General features: G+C 31.8%; 1 protein-coding gene across 2 annotated transcripts in view; it reads right to left on the bottom strand.

The window, feature by feature from the left end:
* Positions 1-19,781, bottom strand: part of LOC118202801 (lachesin-like) — a 653,202-nt gene that overhangs the window by 16,316 nt on the left and 617,105 nt on the right. The window contains exons 4-6 of one of the 2 annotated variants that reach the window (XM_085815596.1): positions 13,563-13,733; positions 8,055-8,183; positions 4,405-4,692 (exon numbers count right to left, since the gene is read on the bottom strand). In XM_085815596.1, the coding sequence (XP_085671722.1) occupies positions 4,405-4,692; positions 8,055-8,183; positions 13,563-13,733 (588 nt within the window). The remainder of the gene's footprint in view (positions 1-4,404; positions 4,693-8,054; positions 8,184-13,562; positions 13,734-19,781) is intronic. The other variant, XM_085815597.1, reaches the window with a different exon arrangement.

Here is a 19,781-nt window from a genome sequence, read left to right as displayed (position 1 = left end):
TGAAGTATTAGCTTTTTCTGTGTAAGCACGAATAGCTAACGTCACCTCTAATTGATTTTTGGAATATGCTTATAGGTATTCTACTATGTTTCAATAGATTTTGAAATTTTATAAATTGTGACCAATGTGGAAAATGTGAACCCTTGTAAACTGAGCAATAATTCCTTTATGTTTAATTCTTGAGAAATATTGCTGGTTTAAGCCTTTATTTAACGCATAGTTGTTGTTTAAGCGAACATTTTCAAATGACTTACCCAAAAGAAACTAAACAACAAAATAGTTTGTTTACTATATGTTCTTTTTCTCTTGGCAACGGCTAACAAATAATATTTTCTTTCATTATAAGTAGTTTACTAGATACGGAATTCCCATCCATCTTTAATATAAAAATTTACATAAATATATGAAATAGATTTCAGAAAAATTGTTTTAAGAGGAGAAAGCATTTTGTAATTTGTATGTATTTCGTAGCGTGCATCAGATATTGTCAAACACAAAAAATTAGAATTTTTTCTAAAGTAAATGATACAAATATCTGAACAATTACATTGATATTCTAAAGGCACTATTAAAATAATACTTTTCTTATAAAATGTAAACGCTAATATACATTTGTCTAGTTTTGTATAAATAAACTATTCAGATTGTTATTCAGACTGCAAAGGTTGTTTTCTTTATATTTCATGTGCATTAAGTGTCTTGCATTTTTGAAGAGAACGGATAATATTTATATGCACATGTTGAAACAAATTTGCGAAAGCCTCCAATTTGATTTCAAAACTAAGAACATGGAAGATTTGTTTTTCCTTCTAAAATATTTAATAAGATTACTTATTACAATTTATGTTCTATTGATTCAATACATCAAATTTTAAAACAGAAAAAAAAAAAATAGTATGTCGTTTAAATAAGTATTCATAGTTCTTATAGACTGCGTATAATGAGCAACAACATAGCTCGCCAGGACTATCTGGCTTAAAATGGATGCTTTCATGGAGAACGTTTTATGACAAGCTAATTTGTACGCATTTTACACATGGCGAAAGCGACGAGTACCCTTGTAGGCGACCAGGTAGGATGAAGTCAAACTCGTGCTGGTCTGGGCTCTCGTCCTGTTGACTTGGTAATTTTCCTGATTTTATATTCGGAATGATGTATAGATATTATATTTTATTTAGGCAATATACCAAAAGTATGTACAATTTTATTCATAGCAGACATATAGACCAACAGTATCGACAATATTGGTTTGACGTATTTTCTTGCATCCCGCAATAAAGTTTTCAAATTTATTAATGATATTACCATTACTGAATTGAACTTTCTAAGTATACTGTTGTAGACATTTTGACGATCATTTTTTTCAAGGTAAAATTGCTCGTACTCACGCAAAAATTTGAAATTTTAGATTGCCACTATGTGCAATCGAAAGTAATATTGTAGAGATATTAGGATTTTTTTTTGGAGGCCGAAGAGATAAAAAGTTAGCAATCGCCTTTTGCCTTCTTAATTTTAATAAATATTCAACGTTTTATGTAAATTTTAGGGAAGAAATATCTGTATTTATGTGATCAATTGCATGTTTGAATCTCTTCCCTAGTAATCAGCATTACGTGCTTAATTATGTTTTGTATAAATTATGTGCATGTTCTAAGGTGATAAAACTAACTATGGAATTAATGTAGGTAACTTTCTCTTTGTATCAGCATTATGTATTCAACTGTTTGGAATCAGATATCAGTTTTACTGAGTATGGTGCTGTACTTTTCTGTTTATGTTCACTTTAAAGTACTCAAGTCTGTATTTATTCCTTCTCTGAATGTACTATGAAGGTCAGTTCGTACTTGGCTAGGATTTAGACTACATAGCATTACTTAATGATCAGTTTTATGTATTATGCTTATCAGTTTTGTTTTTAGTTTTCATGTATTATGTATACATTTTTAAGTATTATGTATGCAGGCATTAGGGATCAGCTTTCTGTATTTCTGTACTCAGTATCATGTTAGTTTTTCACTTTAATATTCAGTTTTGTACTTATGTATGTATTATCATGTCTGCAAGTACTACGAAAGAAAATGTAGGTGAATGGTTCAATTTGTAAAACAACTGCAGTTTAAGTATGCGCAAAGAACTAAATTATGCAGGAATTTGTTATCTTAGTGATAACAGGTATACATTCTTTTAAATGTTCTTACATAAGAGTCAGGCATATGGAATGTAAACTGCGTTAAATTATGTTTGGGCGCTAGGATTTTTTTCTTAATTATCTTTTAATCTCTCTCTTTATTTATTAATTTTTTATTATTTTTTATTTATTTTTTTTTAAGTTTACTATGTGCAATAATTTAATAGGTTACAACTTTCCTCCTTGCAGGACCAACGATTTCACAAAAGCCTCATAAATATATGACAGTTGTGTCAGGATAAGCACCTGCACGTAGACATTTAGCAAGTCCAGAAAATCCACGGCAGTTAATTTTTCCGGCAGAGTCCTCCTATCTTTACTTTATCTAACACAAGTTTCTGTCTATTCTAACAGCGGTTCTTAACAGTCTTTTGATTGCTACTTTGCTTAATTTTAAGTAGTTCCTAACAGGATACTCTTTCCCCGTACAACAACATCCAAGCTTATATGTAGACTTTATGAGGCTCTTAGCCGTCTATTCGGCTGCGTTCTCGGAGCAGGATGGAGCAGAGAGTAGATGGTTTCTGCCAGAAAGATAACACACTGTGAGGCTAAGGCCAGGTCAGTGGTCCTCCTTGGTGGCGCTCACTCACTCACTCACCACGAAGGCACGCTAGGAAGGCAGGAGAAATATCTTATAATATCATAACACAGTTTAAGATTATTATTTAAACTAACCAGTTATTTTATAATTTCAGCCTTTAATATAACTTCTCCTTTCCGTTTCCCCATCAGAATGTAAATGAGGGCGGAAATGAAGTTTCTGAATTATAAGACAGAGCGTGTTCTGCCTCTTGGGGCACGTTACGTAGTGACTACCAGCTCTTATAAGCTTGTAATTATTCGCCTTTGCGTTATTGCTGAGGATATTTTAATTTGTTACATCGGTTAAAGATTTTAAGCAAGCTTAGTTTATATTTTCATCTTTGACTATCAGTCTACATTTTAAATTTGAAACTGACTATTACTTTAGTTGCATCGCCACGAGTTGTAGTTGATTCTATTACCTCGAGAAAGTTCGTTTAGGTTCAAAGTTTGTGTTTAAACAAAAGAGTTTATTTTAAACTTTTATAAGACTTTATAGTTAATTTCGGAAGCAGTGATAATTCGCTTCACCTTTGTCAGGGTTTTCAACTATTTAGCGTTACGAATAAGTAAAACCTTTCAAAACGTAATCGGGGAGGGACCTTTTTTTAAATATCTTGTTGAATCAATTATGAAAAAAATTCAGGAAGGCCTTTTGCTTAAGTGAGGGTTGCAATCGTGGGATTAGGATTTAGGATTAGGATTAGGAATAGGAATTGGGAATACGGCACCACACCTTTACCATTTGGTTAATTGGTTTAGCGCCGTCTTCCCATTACTTGATCGCAGCCATTTATTGAATGAATGCATAAATTACATAATACATAATAAATACATAATAAGAGGCTATTTGTAAAGTTATTAATATCCTGTGTTGTTTCACGTGATTGAAGCTGTGGTTCTTCTACTGGAGAGGTGTCTTCGTATACTCTCTGTAAATATTTGAATTTTCTTGCCAAGCAAATTATATCTTTTGGTTATTACGGTAGATGAAACTTGTGCGATTTGGGTGACCTTTTAAAGGAAACTAGTAGCACCTATTTACGTTAGATGTGGATAAGCATCAGACATCAACTATTTTCTCTAAGAATGGAACCCGGATGACAGGCCTTTCAAAAACATAGAAGATGTCTAGCCAATAATCCACTTCAGGTTCACGCCAATGTTGCATAGTTTGCTAAAGAAATAACGGATTTTATGCTCTGTTTTAATTCTATTAAACCTCAGACCAACTAGATAGTTTTCTATCCACTTTTGAGAGTAGTCCGTACATATCGTGGTTGAGATGAATCTGTTGGATAAATGATTATGATCAAGCTTATCTTGGTTAGTTGAAAGTCTATGGATTCTTAATATAGAATGCATTGAAAATCAGTTTTTTTGAACCCATACTGTGCTCAGATTTACGAGTAATGAAATGAAATAACGCGTTATCAAGGCTGTGATTAGTCAGATATCCCCGAGTCAGCTCTTGCATCATTCATTTAATTTCCGAATGAGCTTCTGCATCATTTATTTAATCATAATTCATAATCAAGCATCAGTTAATATAAATGAAATAATATAGCATAAGTAATATAAAAATCAAACATTAACAAATTAACAACATCTCTTGCATTACTATTAGTTACCTATCAATCTAATAAATCCTTCTTTATCACCAAACGTGTTCTTGGCGACACATTTATAGTGTCCAAAATCATTCTCTGTAACATTTTTTATCTTCAGCTGCATAAGTATTTTGTAGGAGTTTTCAATCTCGTGCATTTCGTATTTATTATTGTTAATCAAAATTGCATCATCGTGACGTATCCATGATGTCAGTGGTCTGGGAGATGCCTCTAAGTGACACCCAAGCACTGTTTCTGTTCCCACAGATGCCCTCACCATTTGGTTTGCTACACGGATCTTCGGTTGGACTGAAAAAATAAAATTTATGTATTAATTTAAAGCGTTAAAATGCATGAAATATTAAATTGTTTCATAAATTTCATCATTACTTTACATCCATTTTTTGTTAACAATATATACAGTACAAGACATGTGAGGTTCTCTGTTTAATGAAAGATGCTTACGTAGAGGAATTGCTAAAGAACACCTGTTCGAAATTCGGGTTACAAATGCAGGAAAACACGAATACACCATGCAGTTAGACCATTTGCGCGGAACCTAATTTTGGAGTAACAAAGAAAGCTTTATAATTTTAGTCACTTGTCATAGATAAATGCAGAAAAAAAAATATGGGACCAGTCTTACTTCTCGCGTTATAATTAGCAGTACAGCATATAAAATTATATATTTAAAGGATTATGTTAATTTTATTAACAGTTAAATTTTGAGTTAAACTTCCTTTCCTATCGATTCTTAATTTCAACTTAACACTTCCGGTCAGAATGTAGTTTTAGAATCACGTCTGAATGCTAAAGAGGAAAAGTTGCATTTAACCGCGAAGTTGTACATGCGACATGCTAAGGAGGACGTGGGCACCACTCCTCTACCAATACGGTTAATCGGTATAGCGCCACGTCCACCTTTATCTAGATAACCGTACGTGTTCATTGTGCTAATATACTAACACATAAACATACATACAAATTTGGTAGTTAATACAGTGGCGTTAAAGCTAATTAATGTTAGACACTGGATAATACATTGCCATGTTACGAGGTGTATGCAAAAGCATGGATACGGTAGCATATATACATAACGTGTGTACTCATATGTTGAGAAAACTATGATCCTTTGAAGCATTATGATTAGATTACAGAAGACATGTACATACTGAAATATTAGGTGCGCAATGTTATGCTGGAATAAGTAATTAGTACAGTGAATTAAAAGTTAGACCATAGATTAGTACTGTGTGGTACAGAGTATTGCTACTGAATTATTTGTGCTGTTTCCTAAGTACATTAACCAATGTACAAAGATATTAAAACACGTGTATTAGGTACACAGTAATTAGTGGATACCCAAGCGTTAGGTAAGTGCTACTTTAACATACATTAACAATAGGTACTTAATACAACGCTGAGTCTTAAAGAGAGAGATATCAGATATTCTGGCTGCACGCGTCCACCTTTTTAGGATATTCTCTCGTAAGCTATTATTACGCTCGGCCGTACTTTAGGCCCTTGATAGCTTCGCAATCAATTAGCGTTAAGGGGCCAACTCTGTTAGAATTTTGATAGCTTTGGCTATATCTCTTTAGTTAAGATTAGTTTAATTTAATTCTTAGTTTCTGAAGTTCAAGGCCAAGTGTCGGCTTTATTGTGCAACTCCAAGACGGAGTTTTGTTAAACTTTAGTTGGAATAATAAAGGGTTATTTCACACTTCTTACTTGTTATTTTCTATCTCACGAACTCAAATGATTATTCGCGTATTAGTTCTTAGCGTTCTTCACTTTCAACTATAACTTAGAAATACACAATGGAGAATCCTACAATATATTAAATTTTAATTCTCAGCAAATTCATTTAGAAAAAAAAATTAATATTATAAATCTCGCGCTAGAATAAATACTAAGAACATTATAATAAGCATGTTTACGCTTATTCAATAATAACTTTTTCAATTATATCTATTAACTTTTATGACTACTAATGGTACATTGCATTACTGTTAATGGTGCAATATTTACAGGAAAGATTTAAGTGATTTTTTTTTAATTTAACGTTAAATGGCACCTCATATATTGGCACATGATGAAGCATATATTTTTTATCTTATTTATGTAGTAAAAAGGTTTAAACAAATTTGAGAACCTCTGATGTAACATACCTGTGACTGTGATCAATACTGTTTGGGTTTTAAAATATACGATTTTGTATTCAGTAGCAAGAAGTTTGCTGATCTAGCATAAGGGATATTTGACGTGATAAAATTCTCTCTCATTGCTGAGTAACGTAGGAATGTTTCTTAGTGGCCGGAATATCTATGTATTTTCCAATAATTAAATAATCTATTTCAATTCTGTTGCGTTTAATTTTACTCAATATGTCTTTCTGTATAATATTTTAAAGAATCTAGTATTTTTATGAAATTATAATTTTATTTATTATTATTATATACTTAAAAGATAAAATACTTAGATCTGATTATACTTGGATTAAAGTTTTACATTTGAATTTTAAAAATAAAATAATAGTAAAACTTTAAAAAAGAATATGGACTCCATTTTTTTTTATCTAATATTTAATAAATATGAAAGGTTCGCAAAATTATCTTAGCATGGGACGATTTTTTAATATGACATAAATACTCTTGGAAAATACCGAATAGCAGTGGATAATTAAATACAAAGATAATTTTCTTCAGTTTCATTTTTTGGTATTATTTCTTTTATTACATTGTACAGACATTAAAAAAAATTTTTTTAGGCTGGAGAGATGAAAAATTAGCAACCGCCTTCGCCGGGAATCGAACCACGGACCTCTGAAATAACGGCTCAGTGTGCTGACCACTACACCACAAGTTTGATTCATGCAATTTATCATATTGGCCTATATATAAGACTAGTTTAGCGTTAAAAGTACCGTCCGGAAATCATGTTTGTTTATATGTACACTCTAATAGCTGAAAAGCATATTATGAACAATACTTACTTATTTACTATCATATATGTTAAAATGTTTTCATAGTTACTTAAATTTATCTCAACTTATGGCCGATTTAATTGTTGTTCTTAAAGTACGCCTTTTAGATACCAAGCTCTTATATGTAAGGCCGTCTTGTGTGAGAGACTTCTCCCCTCCCTGACAATATTTTCAAAATTCAGGGTTGTTTTATATGTCAGAGTATTTTATATACAGTCCAATAAGTTTCATTTGCATCTTAAATGTTAATTTTCAAGCGCTTCTTATATTTCAGATAACACTCATTGCACGGCAAAGCTATAAAGTATAGTTAAGTACTATGGTTAAGTGATAAAACATCGAACTTAGTTTATTTACAACAATGACATTCTTATAACTTTTATTACTTATAGCAGCAGAGAAGTTCATTGTTTAGTGCTCTCATAACAAAGAACAAAATAGACTCGTCGTAAAACACAATAAAATTATTGGCATATCCATCACAAATCCCAGCCAAGCAACAAAAGGGACATTTTTCTCAAGCAGTACATAACAGCAAACAACTTTCGATCTGCAGTCCGTAATTTCGTAAGCGTCATAAATGCAATTTTTGTTTGAGTGGCTGGAATTTATGGCCCATTAAGAAAGAATGGCGAAAGTTGCATTACCGTCCATCACAAAAAGTGCCCTAAATATCTCAACTTACAATTCACCTGCAGCAGTATCCTTTTGCTCACAGAAGGGGGAACTCCATTCGAGGCAATGCAGAGATAAGCCCCCATATCCTCACGAGTCACTTGGGTGAGGTTGAGGAATTCTCCTTCTACTCGTTGAACTGAAATATTCAGAAACTTATGAAATGACTGCAGAATAAAACACATATTCAAAGTTTTCTTGCCCTTTCACATTTTATTCCAAGTTTGTTTATTCGTACGCTGTCGAGTAATCATTACAGTGTTTCGAATAGCAGCAATATCGCTGGACACTTTATAAAAGGAATAAATTCTATTAATCAGAAATTGCGAATACTGATATTTGCTCATTTAGCTGCAGAAATTTCTTTAATTACCTTAGAGTTTTAAAAATTTTATTCTATAATGAGTGTCTCATTCATTATAAATCTGATCCACGAGTTATTCCAGCTATGCTTGATATATCCATACTTTCTGCAAAAGAGACGAAGCGTTGCAGTGCAGAAGATTATTACTTTATGTAATTCTGTAAGTCGCTATAGAAAACATCATTATTCTAAACGACTGAATTTAAAAAAAAATTCTACTATTTCTATCTAAATCATGACTTTTATTGGAGGAAAATGGGGCTATGTTTTTCTCCTTTTTTACTTAAATTTAAGTACATTTAAAACATCAATGTGATATTTGCTTCAAAAAATAATAAAAACTTTTATATTATTATACTATTAATGTGATGTGCATTAATATAAAAGTTTCTATTTTTTCACACTTAAGGAAATAAATAAATATTAAGAAAATATTTTCTAAAGTTTAAAATTTAAAACAGATTTTTCTTTAATAACTTAAAAATTGGATGTTGACTTTCTCCTACCAGATAAAGAAATATGAAAATTATATTAACTTTATTAATAGTAAAAATTGTTTAATTATTTATTTTAAAAAGAGAGAAGGAAAAAACTGTTTAGTTATTCATTCAGAAATAATCTTTAAATATAATATTTTATTTTCATAAAGGAAAAAAAATCATCACACCATCAGAATAATTTTAACAAAAAATTTATTTCATTTTATCACAACATTTACATTAAGATAAATTTGCTGAAAATTAGTCAATATTTTCTCTTCATTCTTTTCATGCAGGTTAAGATAATATGGTTATTTGCACTAGGTCATGCACCATTCAGTTCAACGAAAACAAAAACTATATATTAATCTATAGCACTAATTATTGAATTGTATATTTGCCTTCAAAGATTGTAGATTAGATAGTCATTTAGATATGAAATCATAAACTATCTTTTCATACTTAAATCAAATAGTAGTTTAGCTATGAAAAGATAATACCTCATTTTCTTAATAGTTTAGATGTGAACTACAGATCTGATTACAGCCTAGACTTACAAGACCCCGGTCTAGGATTCTAGATATTAGTGCCCTTACAAATCACTTAATAGTTGTAATAACTCAATCAGATTCAATCATAATCATGTTACAAATCACTTACTCACAATCGTGATTTTTCCTCATATAAATGACGAAAGTGTGAATTTGGAGGCCACTAAAGATCGCTGTACTTATGAAGCCCAGACTATGAAAATCGGTAGGAGTATATATAAACAATTTTTTTTTAAGAAAATCCCTGCAGCTTGAAATTTATTTAATTCTTTGCATTTTCTGCCTACATTAAAGTATTTTTTCGTGAAACGACTTCGAGTTACGGAATGATATGTCAGCTACAAATTCAAAGCTAAAAGACGTGATCAAATTTTTCCACAGCTCCGGTCGCTCACATAACAACACAGCTGAAAAATAACATTTACATAATAACATGTCCCGTGGATAACACAATAGGTGCTGGTCGCGAATTTTTTAGAAATTCCCGAAGGATTCCCGACTCCTGTTGTCCTTTTCAATAGAAACTGGACTCCAGACAGCTGGGAATGGAGAGTAGCGAAACTGGTCAGTTTTAGATTTTTTTGTCGCGGAAGCTGTTTTGCTTGAGAAATTCTAGATTTCGTTATTACGGAAACACCTTATTTAGAATTTTTAAAGTTTTCAGCGAAATTCGATTTAAAAAGTTTCTGATCTGTATCTAGTACGAAAAATGCATCAGAAGAATAAATTTGCGAATGTTCAACTGATTGGAGGATTCTTTTTAATCTTGAAAATAAGCGAAAACTGAAGATGCCAATCAATATGCAATTAATGTAGGTGGCACAATTATATGCTCAACAGATGAGTCAAAATCTGTTTCCATATCAATCCGGTGGGTGAAACGGATATCAAAAGAAGTTCTTCTTTCAGTGCCCTGGTACATTACATTACTCTGGGATATTCAAATGAATATTTTTACGGCTTTCATTTTCCTCATTTAAAAATATGTTATTTACAAATCATCTTAATTTTTTATATTAACTTTGGTCAAAATATACCTAACAAGTGATCAAACGATTATAAATAATTTTATGTACGAGTCCCAATTTTGCAAAAAAATGATTTTTGTGTCAGAATATACAGCAAAAACAAGTACCGCTGTCAAGCAAATGAGCGGGTTAAAGTATGATTTGTTCCACAATTTTTTCACACAAATTAAACAACTTGTGTGAAGTGAGTGTTATTGAACACACACTTCACACAAGTATGAGTCGAATGTTTTTGTTTATCTGAAATCTCGTTATTAATATTAAGATCTCTATTTTGCAATTTGTTTACAGACCTTTCATTTTCTTCTACAATCACAACCTAATTAGCGTAATCTTCATTTCAAGAGTTGAAAAACGGCAGTCATACAGAAAGTTCACTACAGATCTGGCCATGGGGCATTGGTCCAGCCGTGAATTAAAGACCAAAAATAAGAATAAAAATAAATAAATAAAATCTGTCAAATTCAAATTTAAATTATTCCTCAAAAAGTGCAGTGAATGGTCAGTATCGAATATCTTAGTAGCTAAGCAATAAAATACACAAAGGCAGTCTGCTAGAATGTTTTAGCGAAAAAAAAAAGGTAGTCGGCAAGCATGAAATGAGATTCATATTGGATGAAAATGATTAATGGCCTACGAAAATAAATATTTAATGTATTGCTGTTTCTACTATCTAATGAATGCGTTAGCCCCAATACACTTTAAAATGTAGCAGTTGGGGAAGACAAACGCCTGCACATTGAAATGATTGATTGACAAATGCCAGCACATTCAGTGATTCTTACATGAAGCTGCAGGCAGATGGTACATAACAGAAAAATGTCGAGATTGTAACGAACGACTAAGCACTATGTTATGCTCTCGGCTTTCCAACAGCAGAAAACCAAGCATCCAATTTCAACCAAGTGATAATGCATTTTGCATGGACTTCGGCCGCGTTTTTGAAAGTGTCAAGGAGAAATACAGTATGAACATTTACCTCATTAATGTGTCGCGAAGAGGAAACTGATAGCAGCTGCCAAATTCAGCGTTTTTATATCGGAAAGTCACTCTCCTCCATCAATAGGACTTCCTCATTATAACCAGGGCGAAAAGTTTGACCAAATGTGCAATTTTCCTTTGCAAAAAATTCAACATTTTTAAATGCTTCATAACCGACTTAAATTCAACAGGTGTAACAACCCTAGAATCTTTTGCATTACGAGCTGCCAATTCTTGCCTGATGGGAGTGGAAGAAGAATGTTTGAAGAAGGAAGAGCAGTAGGAGAAGTTGAGGACAGTCAAAGAAAACCCCAAAGAATTTGCCATAGATAAATTTGAATTTGGTGATCAATTCTATCGTGAAAGCCTTTTCAACTTCAACTGAGCTTCCTTTTTATGTTTCTTACAAGATATGCGCCATTTGTATTATCAGTGCTCAGAGAGACTTCTCAGAAAGTTTAACTCAGTACTTCAACGTCTTAGTTCCAAAACATACAGATGTTCAGCCTTATTTAGGGAAACCTTGTCAAGTTATCAAGTTGATAGCTTTATCTATCCTTATAAAGCTTTTTAAAACCAATATTTTACTTCCTTAAAGATGTATTATATTTCTTAGAGTATGCAATTATGACTTATTCAAAACTGAATGACGAATGCTATTAATGCTACCAGAATGGAATAAAGGTGTTTTATCAGTATCTTTCTTCTAGTCATTTATTATGCTACCAATCTAGAGACATATTATTATTACCTTCTTAATTTTACTAGTCACACCTACATTGCGAAAACGGTGTATGGCTGGTGATTCCGATAATACGTTATAAAAGTTAACATAAATTTTATGTAGTCTTAAAATTATACATGAAGTGATATATTTTTAAAAATATCATATAGAAAATGTTGTTTTACTTAATTTCATGTTTTGAAATTATTTTCATTTCTGATTTTAGCAGAACAGAAAAATATGCAATATCATGTAATGGAAAGTATAATAGAATCATGTAAAAGAATAAATAACACTGGTAAGATTTTTAAGTAATTTAAAATAAGGAAATAAAGTAACTCAGGAATCATAATATGAAATCTGTTTTAGCAACATTTCAGATGAACGTCGATTTTAATGAAGAACAAAATTCTTTATTAGCCCGAAATGGCGTTAGTCCGAATGGGCTTTTAGTCTCGAAACGGGAATTTACGTCATCCACTGTAAACGCCTTTACACATTTCTTATTCTTGCCGCCAAATATTATTGCCCTGTTTTATTTTTAAAGAAATTAAATAACGAAGAATCTGCATGTATATATATGTATGTTCCTAGCTGTGTAAAAAACGACGGTACCTAGGGCTATCAGATAATGAATATCGTAGACCTCCACCCGAATATGAGCACCTGGATGCCCGAATTTTGTATTTCGTATTTTGAAAAACTTCAACGAATTTTTGATTAACAAATTCAACGATTTGAAAGCGAGAAGTGGCAACACTGTTCGGAATAAAACTTTTATAGATCCAGCACAAGAGACTGTATATCGGAAATCTAAGGATACGCTGTTTTTAAATATTTACCAATTTCCTATTGAATTGAATTTTATGTGGCAAAAGTGCGAAGAGTGTGATATTTGATAAATAAAATTAACGCATATGCAGTTAATAATAAAAAGAAAAAAAAAATGGTTAGCTATCTTACTAAGAAAAATTGACAAATTAAGAAAAGACTTAAAAGGGATGCCAACACTTAACATACGCTGCTTTTAAAATTTTGGCAACTTTGTCGTTGAATTATATATTTTGTATGTGTGAAGAAAATGATGCTTAATAATAAAACTAAAAATGAAAAATATAGGGGTTATCAGGAGCGAGTGCAACAGCAGACCGATAAAGTGCTCGCTAAGAAAGAGCGTAAACAATCTTAACAAACCCTTATGGACAACCGTTAAAATTTGCACCTTAAAGATTTTTAGTTTTTTATCAATTTCAGATCTTCAACATTTTTCCCACTGGCATTAATATCATTATAAATGAGGTTCTATTAAAATCAAAAGGCAATGCTGGTTAAGTTGGTCAGAAGAGAAACTTAAAATGTAAGTTGTAATTTGACTTTTATTGAAATATTACCTATATTTTTGGTATTTCCGACAGGTCCCAGATTTATGTCTTTTCCATTTTCCCTCCTCCATGATATCTGTGGTGATGGATAACCAGAAGCGCCACACCTCAGGCTTACTTTCGACCGCTCTTCGACGACAGTGTCTGTACTGGTTTCTTCTTCTGTTAAGGACGGGGGTACTACGAACAAGAGAAAAAATTATATTCATGCAAAAGTATTTAAAGAAAACAGTAATTACAGTTCCTTTTTTACAACTTTTTTTATTGTCTCTGCGTTCTAGCGAGATATGATTAAATCTTACGCATAAAACGGTTACAGAAACGAAAGTTTCAGGATTAACCAATCACAGTGTGTGTGTGTTTAATTATGGCAAAGCACGCTAGGGCTATCTGCCTGAGGGGAGGGATGCCTTTCGTGGAGGACTTTCTAAGGGAAACTGGCTCGTATACACGTTACACATGGGGAAAACCACGAAAACGCCCATGCAGCCAGCCCGTTCGCGGGATTCGAACCTCGGACCGAACTACCAGTGTTCAGCGTCTTTACCGCTCGGCCGCTGGTGGGCCTAACCAATCACAAAATATGGAGTAAGTCTCACCCAATTACAAGTTATTTAATGGATTGATTTCAGTACACATAGTTTTTTTATTAGTAATTTTAATACATTTTCACGAATACCAAATCTGCTATTCCTTTTAATTACTTTGAAAGAAAAAAGTAAAAAAAAAATACTGTTGTTTAAAGAATATTAATTATTTGCATAGAAGAAGCATTAAAATAGTTGACTACCAAAATAAGAAAACACTAAAATATCTGAAAAACTCGCTGGGATTTTTGGCGAAGTGTTGAATAAGAGAACGTGCCTATTCAGTTGTGATAAATTTGTTAAACCGCCTGGTATATCAATCTTCCAGAGTACTATCAAATATTAAACATGCTTATTCTTACGAACGGGTGAAAAGCTTATAAAACCAAATTAGTGAATACTAACGTATAAAAAATGAAAGGAAAATTTCAAAGTTACTCTAGTCTTTTTTGAAATTTTTATTTTATTATTTCTCAGTTTGATTTGTTAAATTGCTCACTCTACATGGCATCTTCTTCCATGCGTAACTTAATATGTTAAGAGATCGAAATAAATGTACATCCGAATAACATTTTATTCAGTATAAATCATAAAAGGCTAAACGCATTTACCAAACTAGAAAATGCGTCGAGCAAAAAAGTGCTAGATTAAATGGTATTTCTTAGCCAATTAAAATGAAAATGGAAACATAAGCCTTAAACCATACATACTTTGTTAATAGAATAAAATCTGCTCCTATACGTTATAGCTACAGAAGTCTTTACTCGGTCTTTATTTTTCAAACCGTTGGTCGTTATATACCGTATTTTCTTGCATATTTCTTTTTAGCTACGTTCTGAAGATTAAAAAAATATTCGCAAATTTTCTCCTTCTTCTAATGTATATAGTTCCTCCTTCTGGGGATAGTTTATTTGTAAAATGTATTTCCTTGGCTATTTTTACTTTTATTTAATGTATTATATTTATAGTTGCATTTTTTGTATATTTCATTTATTTCATTTTCTCTTGCATTTCTTATTAGAAACTTTTGTTATTAGATTTTGTGTAGATTCTTCATAAAGATATTTAGACGTGGAGGTATTCTCACACTAAGAAACTTTCCCGATATGTGGTTTCACATTGCTCCTGTTATTAACGTTTCTAATCGTTGTCTCTATCTGTTGCTGATGCGTTCGATCTTTAGAAACTGTAGTATTTTTCTCACCCCCTTCTTCGTTTCTCTGGGTCCCATTTCGGAATTGCGGTCAAGACTCATTCATGTGAGGTGCACTTGAGGGTTTAAAAGGTAGTTTTGCACGACGTATCCGGGTCGCTTACCGTCATATATTGTAATGTTAATATTACTATGCATTCTTAGTGCACTGTAAGTTTCTTTTAAAGAAATGATATTGCGATAGTTACCAGTTTTAGTAGCAGTAGTTTATTCATGACTAGTTTTAATTTGTAATGTTCTGATTGTAACCTCGGTCTTCGTAAACGAAATTACTTGTCTAATTTTTTAGTTCTTACTTTTCGTTCTTGCGTTCTTTACGTTCTTACTTTGTGTCAGAAATTCTAAAGATATGGTCTTTTAAATATTTTGTGATATTGCTGTTGATATAAATTTTGTGGTTTAAGGGCGAAGAACATAGTATTTAATAAGTAAAGGTAACACACAAAACATTGAAAAACGCCCCTTCGGGCTTAATATAAAATCTAAAAGCCTTCAGATTTTTTTTTTTTATTAATACTGTATTCATTGGCTCTTTCTTCTTTCATAAATACTCTGCGTCTAATTTACATTTCGCGATAAAGGACGAACGGAAGCAAGAGAAAAAAATTAAGGAAATAAACAGGATGAAATTCGGTTTAGATCAAACCTTTTACTTCATTTTTTTAAAAAAATTTTATGTAATGTGATTTATTACCTCTCTTACATGAAGTTTCCAGTATTTCTGTGCAGCTTCTCGTGCGGCTGTATAGCCTAAAAGACAGTTCATCATGCAGGGTGTACCAGAATAAAGTCGCTAAATTATGCCATTAACATCTAGATAGGAAACGCATTATGAGTTGCGAGACGTTAACATTGGCGATAAGCTGATGTAAAAGGGAGTTCAATATATAGAATATTCCAAAATATAAGGCCTCTACACTGTAGCAATGCATTATACAGCTGAAGATAAGCAAAATATAACTATGAACAATAAACGGAGAAAATGTATGACACGCTTTGTATATACGAGACGTTGTATATTAGTTATCACAAGATGCGAATGTTAACTCTCTGTCTCGAGCGGATATGTTTTCATAAATTCTTCATAAATATTCATTAATAGAAAGAATTATCTTCTTACTGATCTTCACTGCCTGGTAACTACTGAACTATTCATTTTTTACTTTATGCTTATTGTAGATTTATTACTTATTTTCGGCCGTTGCGCTCACTCACTACATTTGACGACTTTTTAACTCCATTTGATGAATATTTTTCATTTTGGGACACTATAGATGAGATTCTATATTCAGGGAGATTTCTATTATGTGTTTGACTACCAGAAATCACTATTATTTCAGTTGTCGAAACAATTTGAAGCCTTTATTTCAGATCTCAATTAATAATTTTATTTTAAACTATTAGTTCCTTCTTCATTAACTGATACTTAAAAATTTCTTTATAAACCAATACCTTTTAATGTCTTTATTAACACTTTACCGACCGATCGCCTATTAATCGGCGTTTTAACGCCAACGCCTACCGACCGATAGCCTATAAATGGGCTTTTGTTCGCCAACGCTTACCGAACGATAGCCTATTAATCGCTTTTTCCTCGGGGCTATCTAAAAATAGCCTATCAATCGGTAGCCATGGCGATAAACAATTACCATTTGCTACATCATCTGCATTTTATTATTATTATTGAGGTACACATTGTTCACTTGCGTTAAGTGCTTTGCTTCGTAAACTACCACGTTTTCACACAGTTTTTAAAAGCAAATTACCGTTCACGATGAGCGAAAAAAATGGTACTGGAGAGTTTTATTTAGACGATTTATCAAATTGTCCTGACAGTTATACAGAACAGGGAGAATCTGCGGCTGACAGTTACGGCCGGTCGGACGTGCGTATGTGTTAAACCGCTAGCGGTCGGTAAAGTGTTAAAATTAGTTAACCAGTTAGGTTTCTAGATTCTTATGGATTTATTGGTAGTGTAATCCAGTGAAAATACTATAATTTTCGGCAAGCTACTGTGTCAGCAAGCTGTTGTGTCAAGAAGACTTTAATTACATATATTACTTCAAGTTAAACTCCTCACAGGTGTAAGTTTTAAATTAACTTTTACATTTTATGTTTTGTCTTACGTCCATAGTCAGAATCAAAAAAGGGATATAACTCGGCAGAACGTATATGTTTTGTAAAGTGCAGAACCAGATAATGGAGGAAAAAGCTCTTGCCTGTTGATGCTGATCATATTCCCCCGAAATACGTTTACACCCACACACTTGTCGTAATTTCAAAAAGTTTCCGGAATTATTCTATTCATGATGCGTGCTTTAAACGGTTATATGTGAAAATATACATTTCGCTCTTGTTTCGGAAAGGTAATGAATGGCTCATTTCAAGGACCTTCAGCAGTTAAAACACATTAAAAATCGTTTAAATGGTAAATATTTGTCATTGTCAGAGCGGTAATATCTTCAGAAATTTTGCAGATATTTCTCATTTTACATATGTTCTGTGGATGCCTCTAGTCATGTTGTTGTATGGCATTAATATACATTGTACGTAGATTCTAACAAAATTTTTGACAGTGTGTATTCTTGCATCTATTAGTAACAAAAAAGTTATAATTCATTCTGACGGGGGAGGGAAAAAATATCCCCAACAGAATATTTTCGTGTCAAAAAGAACAGTCTGTAGTTGAATTTATATTAATTGAAAATATTTAATATAAAAAATATTTAATATATAAAGTGGTAAGATTAACTAAATTAAATTGGCTTAAATTTCAGGAAGACAGTTATTATTAGCTTTATTCTAACACAGTGGTTTTCAGCCTTTTGTGCCCATGCACATCTTTCACCATTGCCAGACGATCATCTCCTCCTTTCCAGAACTTCAAAAACACCTATAAATTTATTTAAATTTAGATTATGTTTAGTGTGTTTTATAAATTAAACAAGAAAAAGCATAGAAATATTCCTAAGTATCAAAACGTGAATATATATATATATATATATTTTAATATAGTCATAAACTGAGACTAAGTACTTAACAAGTAAATAAAAGGCTAACCCCATTTTCCCTGGTTAATAAATCTTTGTAACTCATTAAAACTTATTTTAGCTTATGGATTTGAAAATAAAAGTAAAGAAAAAAATTTAAATTCATATGATAAACCTATTTTAGAAATTCAGAAATAAAATACACATCTATTACCTTGGAAATTAGATAGGTCAATCTCACAAAGAGAATAGAATACTGTAATTCTTTACACTGACAGTTTATAGTAAGAAAACCTGTTATGTTCATACATTTGTCTCCTCCGAATTCGAAATAATGAATTATTTTTAAATTACTTTATAAAAATTAAAGATCTAATTTATTTGTTATTATCCTTCTTTTTACCAAGGCTTTAACATTTCTTTCGTTCATTTGCTTTAGCAAGTGAATATCTGTTTCATTGCTTTAAATTTTAGCCAATGTTTAATTACATAGCAGTGCTCAGTAAAAATACTCATTTGAGAGCTGCATCTACTCTAAATTCCGAAGAATCCTTACTGTAATTAATGCTTAGTCCTTCTACTTTTGTTCTCCCACACTTCATTGTTATTCACTTCAAGTAAGGATTTATTTTCGATTGGTGCTCGATGGCGGCTTTATTAAGGTCGGATATGCGGTTTTTATTTTATGTTGGTGACAGAAAGAGCCTAGCAAAATAAAAGTGGTCGAATATTTAAACATTCCTAAAAATTACCTTTTTAAACAGAAATATTATGATTTTGCTTATCGTTTTCATTTTATTATTTATTTTTAATTATTAAAATATTGTTATTTCTAAAACGCTACTGAAGTATTATGCAATTTATGTTCCCTGTTTAGAATAGAAGAGGTTTATTAGCAGTTCTATCAAAATACAGTCCTTATGATTCATAGCTTTATTTCTTTATAAAGGATAGTGTTTTTTGTTAAACGTTTTGATAGACATGTAACTCTTACTGCCTTCTTGAATTTAAAATTTCTTTATTAGCCTCATTATAAAACAACTTATAAGGTATTTCTCCCGCCTTCTTAGCAAGCTTTCGTAGTGTAGTGGTCTGCACGCTCAGCTCGTAATTGAGAGGTCCGCGGTTCGATTCCTGACGAAAGCGTTTGCTCATTTTTTATCTTTCCGACTTTTGCAATTAACCTCATGTCTCTACAAACTGTTATTTACAATCACTCTTATCTGTACATTATTTATCTAAGAAATGAAATATTATCATTAAATCTGGGCATAAGATTAACGTAATTTAAACGAATTACGAGGTAAGAGAAAAATTAAATTGTTAATTATAGTCAAATGTAGCTGAAGTATCTAAAAATCAAGGGTATAAAAATTATTCTTTTCGTTCAAAAAACAATTAATTGAATACTATCGGAATGTAATCAAGACGGGTAGTC

Source organism: Stegodyphus dumicola, chromosome 4, assembly GCF_044657685.1.
Source record: "Stegodyphus dumicola isolate Sdum_Otavi_A_Nest chromosome 4, ASM4465768v1".
Taxonomy (NCBI): domain Eukaryota; kingdom Metazoa; phylum Arthropoda; class Arachnida; order Araneae; family Eresidae; genus Stegodyphus; species Stegodyphus dumicola.
Note: the sequence above shows the minus strand (reverse complement) of the source record. Positions and strands in the feature narration are given on the sequence as shown.